This window comes from Trichosurus vulpecula, chromosome 7 (genome assembly GCF_011100635.1).
Source record: "Trichosurus vulpecula isolate mTriVul1 chromosome 7, mTriVul1.pri, whole genome shotgun sequence".
Classification (NCBI taxonomy): domain Eukaryota; kingdom Metazoa; phylum Chordata; class Mammalia; order Diprotodontia; family Phalangeridae; genus Trichosurus; species Trichosurus vulpecula.
In genome coordinates, this window is record NC_050579.1 from 184,162,909 (window position 1) to 184,173,275 (window position 10,367).

A 10,367-nucleotide genomic window follows, 5' to 3' on the forward strand; every position below is an offset into this window, starting at 1 on the left:
TTGTTTAAAGGGGAGGCCAAATTATTATTTTAAAATTTGAATACAACCAATTTTTTCTGGCATTAAAGCAGTAAGAAATGCTTTAAAATGGATCTTGACCAAACACAAAGTTAACCTTGGTAAAAGTGGAAACAAGTTTTACCAATATTTGCAATGAGAAAGCAAAAATCTATTGTAGAGCAACACAAAAACTCCATGTTTACAATGATTGTGCCACAGAGTTAAAATTTCAGTAGTGCATTTAGTAAATTGTTCACATTTAGATCTTCACCTTGAAATGAGATAACTGTTTCTCCTTGAAAAGTTCTCAATACCTTGTGCAAATGCATCAGTCATCCATGTGCCTTAGCACACGTTAAACTATTCCTTTTTATATATACAAAACACCTACCATTTAAGGCAGTGCAAAATACTTTCATAACAAAACTATAATGTACCTCTCAGGATATGAACAATATACACATATTACATGGTATACAGTATTTACAAAATATAAAATACAAGTTTGAATGACATCTTTAAAACTGTCTTTTGCACTTCTGGTCACAAGGCAAATACCAATTTCTGTACTGATTTTTTTTTAAAGTATCCAGAAACCTTGAAAAACTATGTTTTTTTTGTACATAGTTTGAATCTGGAGACTAAGCTTGAACTTTTAAGAGAGTTTTCAAATGTACTGCCATCAGCTCCCTATTTTGGCTGGAATTTTCAAAAGTGCTCCCCATCCAATGACTTGGAGGTTTTGGAAGGACGCTAGGAGATGGTGGATCACTAAACTTTGCCCCAGCATAATTTTCCTTTTGGCTCACTTCAGTTTGAAAAGCTGATTTCTTCAGATTCATGTTTCTGATGTTCTCAGTATTTTTAAAAGGCTTTTTCTCCTGCTTCTGAATGATTTCCGATGCTACAGAATCCTGCCAAAAGTTATTTTCATTTCTTTTTGCAGAGCTGATCTTGGTTAGTGGTATGTTACATTTGCTTTTCTGTCTGTTAATCTTTGGTTGTTCACACAAATGTATACTGTGAACAAGTTGGCCAGGGGGAATGATAATCTTCTCAGACTTTCCCATCTTTGATTTAAAAACCTACAAAGACAAAGAACATAAAATGAATCTTATTCCAGTCTTAAGATAGATATTCTCATTTCATTTAAATATGTGCCTCCTGTTACTGTCTTTCAATTACCTTGTTTAAAAAAAAAGCTCCCATTTTATAAGTATCAGCTCAATTCTGCATAGCACCTATTGTCATTATACCTGGTTTGGCAGTGGTTAGTATTAATGTTTATAGAAGGGGGTCTTAAACCTAGGATCCAATAAGTTTGTTTTAAAACTATTTTGGCAACTGTATTTTCATATATTTTATTTCCTTTGTAATCCCGTGTATTTATTGTATTCTGCAAAGGAGTTGCTTAGGCTTCACCAGACTGCCAGTGGGGTCCACCACACACAAAAAGGTTAAGAACCTCTGACTTAGAGCCAGAATGAAAGAGCTATTAGAACCCTTCTTTTAAAGAGAGAAAGGAGAGAAGAGTGCAACAAAGTATATTGACTAAAGTTCATTTACATAAACTGTTTATTAGAGTAGAAAAGCCTCCATTCCAAATCCCAGCCTTTGCCACTAGCATGAATGATTTGCCTGGGCAAATCACTTCATATCTCTATGGGTCTCAGTTTCCTTATTTGTAAAAAGGGAAAATGAACTAGGTGAAGTCCCTTTCATAGTATTTTTTAAAAAAAGTTTAAATAAGACACTGGCATTTTTTAACCATTCATAGTAGTAGGAAGAGCAAATTGTGAGTTTTGTTGATTAAATACCTCATATTAAAGATGAGTAAACTGAGGCCCAGAAAGGTCAAAGTGCCTAGCTAAGACAACAGAACTCAAACTTAGGTTTCACTCCAAATCCACTTTTCATTCTACTGCTTAACTTTATTTGGCCCCCTGAAGATATGATAGGAAAAGAAGCAATCCTGTAACTATTCAAGTTGATAGAAGATAACTCAAATAATTACACTACACAATAATGTGATGTAAAGGATACATTATTATTTTTACAATAGGCAAAAAGGTTAATTTCTAGTGGAGGCTATCATGTAAGAAATAATAATTCATAGAGATTAGTTATCCCTTTCTTTCACAAGCACACAAAAACTTACCAATATGACTACAGAAAAAAACCTACAAACTAAATTCTAAAACAATGGCTAATATGTTTTCCTATGTCATACGTAGTCTTTATTTTTTTTTTTACTTTGACCAATCTTTTGGCAGTTTTCTTCTTTCTACAATGTACTTAATTCTATTTAATAGTCTCTAGAAAAGCTCTCCTCGAGGAATTCTTAATTAGGGCTCAAAGTAGTTTACTGTCATCTTTTGGAAATGTTGCTCAGGATTACTATACTTAAACTAGAGGTGCTGTTTTGCCAGAGATTACTGAAGCAGGAATCATGGCAGCTTCCCCCAAGACGTTTACAAGATTTAAGGAAATGAAGGATAGATCTTGTCTTTCCCTATTAGAAATCATCACCTTTTGACAGTGCTTTGTTCTACTTAAGTACATGTTTCAAGTTTAAAATTAAAAGTTCCAAGTTTAAAACTCAAATCAAATCAGTTTTTTTTCCACGTAAAAACCCCGAGTTTTAATTTTGTCGCCTACCTCAGTTCCAGTGAAAAGCTATTGTTTGAACACACAACGATCTGGCACAAGGACAATAACTACTTTAAACGAACGAGTAACACCCCATATTGTGGGAAATCTGTGATGCAGTGGATTTCCAGTCAGACGGACCTTGGTTAAAATGCGGTTTATCATTGACTACCTATGTGACCTTGGGCAAGTCACGGGCCAAATGAGAGGTATGGGTTAGGTGACCCTTTAAGGTCTTTCCAGCTAAATGGATTATTAAACTTAGGCGAATTTTATCCTGTTTCCTGACAAAACAAGATTTAAAGAACATAAATCAGTCGGCCAATCTTCCCACCATCCACTCCGTATTATCATCCTTAAAAAACAACAAAAAAATCCTGGCTACGGCGTTACTCTACAAATTGCCTTTCTAAGCAATTCTTAAAAAAAAAAAAGTCGCTTAATCCAAAGGGTAACAACTCCCCAGGGAGAGTATCAGTTTATGGCCTGAGGGAGACGGCCGAAACAATTAGCGAACTATCGCCCGCAGCTCGCTACACGTAAAAGGACGCCTTCCAAATTGTTCGGTGGCGGATGCCAATTAAGTATCACTGTAGATTAACAGTTTCAAAACGGAATACACACTCACTATTAAAGCTGTCTAGAGCGGCAAGTGGGGTGGGTGCCCCTAGCCTGGCAGAAGCGAAAGAACTGAGGAGGAAAAAAACACAAGAGAAAGGAAACAAAAAACCCCAAATCCAGAGAAGGGGGGAGAAGGAAACCGACGTGTGCGCGCCGCTCCGACCAGTACGCGCGCCGCCGCCAAAGCCGAGGGTTTGGAAACCGAAACGGAGTGGGGTCCCCCCGCCCCTCCTTCATGAGCCACCGAGCGCCCAGCACGTAGAGCGCGCGCCCCTCCCCGCGGCCGCCTCGCGCTGATGTAATTCCCTCTCCCTCCGCCTTCCCCAGCCACCCAGGCCCCCTTTTTTCCACCTCCCTACGCGTGCCCGGAACACCGAAAGCCCCTGGAACAACGCCAGCCGCCAGCCTTCTAAATCGGGGCTGTTGCTGGGGCGCAGCGGCTCCGCTCATTGGCCAGCTCTCACGAACCAATCAGAGACGTAGGCGCCTCTCCTGCACCCTCCTTCCTTACTCTTCCCTCTCCCCTCCCCCCTCCGGGCTAGAACCAAAGCAGGCGTCACGGAAACTTCCCTCCCGAGTAAACAGACAGACGCACTCCCCCCCACCTTGCTCTCTCCATTCCCCCTTCACCCCCCCCACCCCAGCCCGGGCCCCTAACCACACAAGGTCGGGGGAGGGGGAAGGGAATCCGCCTGGCCGCCTGCATCCTCGGGGCTCTCAGTATCCCCCATCCCGATGGCCCGACACCGCCCCACTTACTTCCTTTCTGGTCGGCTGCGGGAGGCTGGCCGCAGCGGCGCCGGGCAGCGGGCTCCCCGGGGTGGCAGCGGAACTCGGCTCCTCGGCCCGGGCTCCTGGAGCAGGGCCGGGGGACGAGGCAGCGGCGGGCGCATGGGCCGGGATCCCCTGGGCTCTACTCGGGCTGCCCCCACCCTCGAGACTCGGCCGGTGCTGCTGGTACTGGTGATAGCGGCTGGGGAGCTGTCCCGCCGGGCTGGGCCGGATCTTCTTCTTTCTTCGCTTCTTGGGGGCTGCCCGGGGGTTGCAGGTTCCCGGCGGCGCTGGAGGCGGGGGCGGGGGAGGGGGTACCGGAGTGGGCGGCTGTGGGGTCCGGCAGCGGCTGTCACCCAGAAAGTGGAGGAGGAGGTTGGGGGGCAGAGCCCGAGGGTCCGGGAGCCGGGGGAAAGGAGGCGGTGGTACCGCGGTCATCATGGGGAAGTGTCCGAAGTAAGCCCGGGGGGCAAAGCCCAGCGGAGCCAGGCGGCAGCCCAGAATGAGCGGCTCCCGCTGCGGGACTGAGGCGACCGTCATGGAGCTGGCAGGTGGGGAGCGGTTAGGGGACGGAGGAAAAGGGAAAAAGTAGAAGGAAAAGACAGAAGAGAGCGGTCGCAGGGCAACGGGAGGCAACTGCTGCTCTAGCGCTGGCTACGAGAATGCGGGAAGAGCGCTGAGCATAGCTGAGGAAGGGACAGCCCCCCGATCGGCGGCGGCGGCGGCGGCGCAGCAACAAATAGCCCCGACTTGAGTCCGGAGTGTTGTTATCAGAAGCCCCGCCCTGCGCCCGACCTTCTCGGAGCGAGACCGCCAAACAGAATCCGGCGGCCGGGGCCACGCCCCCGACCGCCCCGCCTCCTCCTGCCTCCCGCCACTCCCCCGCCCTTCCAGGAAGAGACACAAACAACAGCCGCCCTGCTGCAGCCCTAGCACAAAGAGCACTTACTGCGCAGGCGCTTCTGGTCGGCTCCCTCTGCTCCCCGGAACAATGAAGTTCCACGTCAGCTTCCAACCTTCCTTGTCCCCCTGGTTTAGCGCAGCTGTTTACCCTGTACATGGAGACCCCAGGCTTGTTTTGGTTTGGAGCAAGGGAAAGAAAAGTGGAAGGGCTACTTTGAGAATAGTTCTGGCTCCACCACTGACCTTGGGGAAGTAGCAATCCTATGGCAGAATATACCTAGCAAATAATAGGACTTTGTTCTAACAGTTTTCCTGCAGAGATCTCAAAGTGCTTCGTAAGATGTTCTTTTGCAACAAGCCTATATGATATCCGCTTAAGAAATAATGTAGCGATAGGAAGTTTTTCCTAGATTCAGAAGAGCTCGACATGACATTGGCAAACAGAGGGAAAATTAGGGAAATTTGAATGACGTGTTAGCATATTAATTAAAAAGGTTTTCTACTAGCGTCCAGCAAAAGGGAATTGGGATTTTCTTTGCCCTTCACAGCTGAAGTGTTGATCTGAAACTTAGCTGAAATCCAGTGCATTTTTAGACAAGGTAACTTCCAAAGAAAGGCTTTTACACCCCCGTGCAGCCTTTAAGTTCAGGGACATTGCATAGAACCCAGCTCTGTGGAGAATACAAAAGAAATGCAAAGCACCAGTCTTGCCTTCAAGGGACAAATTGAGTGAAAGGACGAACATTTCAACTCTCTTCCTTTGAAAAGGGCCGAGATCAGAGCACTGGTTTTGTAGTCTACAGGACCTCCACGTACCTCGCCTAGACTATTGCAAATAGTCTTCCAATTTCCTTTCTCTTCCCACTCCAGTCCATCCTCCACACAGCTGCCGCAGTGATTTTCCAAAAGCGTAGGTCTGTCCCCTGTTATTCAGTAAACTCTAGTGACTCTATTACTTCCAGGATCAAACATAAAGCCCTTCGTTTGGCATTTAAAGGTCCTCACAAATTGGCCTCTCCGGACCTTTCCAGTCTTACATTCTAATAATCCCCTCCAAGCCCTCTACCATCCAGCCATGCAGGCCTACTTTCAGCTCTTATGCAGGACACTCTCTCATCTCTGTGCTTTTGCATTGGCTGTTCCCCATGCCTGGAATGCTCTCCCAAGCTTTTAGAATCCTTAGCTTTCTTCCCCTCCAAGGTGTTTTATTCCCTGTTAATTTTGTATGTTACAGATTCAACAAATTATCTTATACATCTCCATTAGAATGTAAATTCCTTTAAGAAAAGGATTTTCTTTCCTTTCTCTGTATACCAAGAGCTAAGCACAAGGTTTGACACACATGGTAAGGCTAGAGAAATGCTCGTTGGTTGCTTGGCTGAGGTTGAGATGGTAACTCTGAGATTAATAGTTGTGTGACCTTGAGCAAGTTACTTAACATCTACTGGACTCTGTTTGCTCCTTTGTAAAAATGAGGAAGCTGGACTAGTTGACTTCTGAAATCCTTTCCAGCTCTAAATCCGTGCTTCTATATATGAGCTTTCCATCAGATTGAAACTGTTGACTTTCTCAATGACAGCAAAACCGTGTCTTCTTCTTCACTCCCACACTCTATACCATATAAGGACTTAGTAAACCCTTGTAAACACCTTTTTGGATCTGCTACTTCATCTTATAGTTACAGATATTACCCCTCCAGGCCTCCTCAGCCTGTTTTTTTTTTAATTGAATCGAAAAGTTTCCCCTCCATCTTCTAGATAGTTCTAGTTATTGCCTGAATAAACACTTCTAGTTATGACCAATTTAACATCTCTATGAATGAAAGCTACAAAGCAATGTCCTTAGGATCACAGATTTAGTTGGAAGAGACCTTAAAAGCCATCTAATCCAACCCCTTAATTTTACAAAAGAGAAAACAGAGTCAGCTGTGAAATGGCATGAATTTCAGAGCCAGTATTTGAACCTAACTTCTCTGACTAAAAATCCAATGCCCTTTTTACTGTGCCTCTCTGCTTCCCTCTTCATAGCTTTCCTTTAAGAAGTGACTTTCCTCTGTCCTCTTTAGGCATCTTATTGTCCTGCTACTGATGGGGGGTGGGGGGTGGAGAGGGAATGTCTGATTCTGGAATTCCACTCTCACACCTGTCCTGTTGGCTTTCTAACCCTACTAAGAATAGAAAGTGGGGTATCCTTCTCCAAAGGACCCTATCCTAGCTTTCTGGTGGTGGTGTGACCACCTCTTTGTCAGTTGATGAAAAAGAGCAAAAGACCCCAACCAAGCACAGCAGGGTACAGAACCACATTTTAAAATATCTATTGTAAAATTATCAAAAGCAAACATATAATGGATTTTATTTGTGTGCCTGCTGCTGTAAAGGATCTTACAATCAACCTAGCTGTAATATCAATTAAGTTGGGACTTTTCTTACTGTTTTAGAATGATTAATCAAGTGTCTTTGATTGAGCCTTACTAGGTGCAAAGCCCCTGTGGGCGTGAAGCCCTCAGAGTCCTCAGCGGAGTTGCTAAAACAAGAACTAAGAGAAGGAGCCTGAGTTTTGGTCGCTCAGATGACTTGATATTGGCCAAAGAGTGAATAAAAAGAGATAACAGAGCTATTTGCTTGGGGCTCTCCTGGAGGTGTGTTGATGTGGAGACTGGGCAGCTGTAGTTAAGAGTCCTCCATCTTGTAAACCTGGATGTTGGGACTTTGTTAAACCCAGGTAACTAACTAGGCATTGAGATTTGCATCAGACAAGGTCTGTTGGTTGATGTTTGTAATTTGTTTGTATTTGCTCTGAAGTTCAGGGGGCTGGCTTTTTCCCTTGAACTAAGTGAATGATATTTGTATGTTGGATTGAAATAAGATTGTTAACCCCTTAATGTTACTTTCCTTAGTAAAGCAAATCAAAAGAACCTGTGTTGGCAGCTTTATGTGTGCTGGTTGTTGGTGGGTCTTACACCCCTGCAGCAGCTGCTAGCCGAATTGTTGCAACACTAGCTGAGGAGTCAGGGAATATGTATGATGTCAGCTTTCAATTAGACAAACATTTACATTGTGACCAAACCAGCATCCCCTGGTACTATTCATGCTGGAAAAAACTTACAAAGGAAGACCAAGGGAACAGTTCAGATTTTAAACTGAAAGAGAACCAGTACAACCACCTGATTAGGAGAGCTCAAAGTGAGCCAGTAATGGTGCATTTTTTTGGCTGTTTGATTTTTGAGATATTGATCACTAATCACAAGCCAAATATGACTCATCACTGTAAATGCTCCAAAGCAATTCTACAAGCACTGTAGTATATGCAATCCCAATTTTCCCTTATATCTTTATTTTAATGTATCTTGTTTCTTTTTTAATCCTATGATTTTTATTTCATGGATTTAAAAATATTATTCTGAATGGGGTGAATTGGGGTCTATAGAGCTCATCAGACTGCCATATGGGTATATGATTCCCCTCCTGCACCCTTCCCACCCCCCCAAAAAGAAGCCTGCTCTGAAAGGAATTTTCTTTTTTTTTCCTTTATTTTTTCATTAAGATTTTTTTATTTTTAATTTACAACACTCAGTTCTGCATGATCCTGAGTTCCAGATTTTCTTCCCGCCCCCCCCCCCCCCAAGACGGCATGGAATCCCATATATCTTCTACATATAACTTCACATTGAACTTATTTACACAATAGTCAGTCAAGTTGTAAAGAAGAATTATTACCAACAGAATGAATCATGAGAAAGAAGAAACAAAACAAAACAAAAAAACAAAAACAAAAATAAAAGAGAGAGAAAAAAAGGAGAGCAAACAGTGCTCAATCTGCATTCAGTCTCCATAGTTCTTTCTCTGGATGTAGATATCTCCCTCCCTCATGAGTACTGAAAGGAATTTTCTTAGGGAGTTCCATACATTGAAAAATTCACAGGTCTTATTTCAAATCTCAAAAGTATACTTACGTAACATTTATTTTAAAGTTTACAAAACACATGCACTGATATTATCTCATTTACTCTTCACAACCACTCTGTGACTAAGGTAAAGAAAGTTGAATGATTCTTATTTTATGTATGTGGAAACTGAGATTTAGAAAATTCAAATGAAGCAAAACAGAGTAGGCAGTTCCTTCACATGTAGAAATCAAGCATGTATTAAGCATCTTACTAGGTAGTGCTAGGCACCAGCAACATAAAGAGAAAAATATATTTGCTTCCCCCAAGAAGCTTACTTTCCATCAGGAGAAGCAAACCTATGAACCCTCAATGAGAATACATATATGTATAAATACAAAGTATACAGAGTACCTGGAGACAGAAGTTATCATACAAGAAGAACATCAAGTAAGTCTGGATAGAACTGCAAAGAGAAGTAATGTATCACAAGTTTGACTGGAGTCAGATGTGAAGAACTTTAATTGTCGGAGGAGACAATAGGGAGACACCGAACCTTTTTGGAGCAAGAAAGTGACAAGATCAGAGGTGTTTTTTAGGAACATCAACAACTATGTGGAGGTTGAATCCATATGGGGAAGAACGAGACAAAATGGGGAGAACAATTAGGAGTCACTATTAAGGCAGACTGAGTTGTCTTAGTAGCTGAGTGTAAAAAGAGATGAATATAACAGACGTTGTGAAATTAAAATAGATAAGTTCCAGAAATGCATTGGATATGGGGAATGTGGGAGATGGAAGTGTCAAGGATGACTCTAAGGATTTGAACTGTGATGACTGGGTAACCTTAGAGAAATAGGGGAGTTGGAAAGAGGAGTGGGTTTGAGGGAAGGAGATATTTTGGATATGTTGAGTTTGAGATGCCTGTGATACAACTGGTTGTAAATGTCAAATAAGGAGTGGGTAATATGGTATTGAAGCTGGATATATAGATCTGGGAGTCATTTGCATAGAGACAATAACTGAATTGGCAGGAACCGATGGGATCATCTGAGAAGAGAAGAGAAGAGGGCCCAAGACAGAGTGAAAGGAAAGCTACAGCCACAGTTAAAGGGGCAAAACATTGATGAGAAGCAGCCATGAATACAGGACAAAACAGAAAGCAGTGCCATGGAAACCAAGAGGAAAAGGAGAGAAGGTGGTCAATATTGTCAAATGCTGCAGAAAGGTCAAGAAGAACTGAAAAAAGGCCACAGTATTTGGCTGAGAATAACATTACATTATTATTCTGTTATGGTCTAACTTGCTTCCAAACTCCTCTAACTAGAGAAATATTGACAGTATTTATCTATTATAAATCTCACACAAATTCAAACTGTTGAGATACTGCTTGAGTTCAAATTCAAACCTCTTGAGATACTGCTTCCCAACCAGTGGGATATGCCACTTTGGTGTATCTCAAAGACAAGCATGGCAATACCTGCTCTTGAGTTTCCTTGCCAGTTTTTGACCTAATAGGAGAGAAGCTTTGGCCTAGGAA

At 42.9% G+C, this 10,367-nt stretch overlaps 1 protein-coding gene across 1 annotated transcript; it reads right to left on the reverse strand.

Moving 5' to 3' along the window:
- Window positions 1-4,856, reverse strand: PNRC1 (proline rich nuclear receptor coactivator 1). The gene is made up of 2 exons (XM_036768571.1): window positions 4,030-4,856; window positions 1-1,085 (listed from the first exon to the last, which is right to left on the reverse strand). Exons 1-2 carry the CDS (start codon window positions 4,579-4,581, stop codon window positions 642-644), a joined length of 996 nt encoding a protein of 331 aa, XP_036624466.1. The 5' UTR covers window positions 4,582-4,856; the 3' UTR covers window positions 1-641.
- Window positions 4,857-10,367: the final 5,511 nt, after the last annotated feature.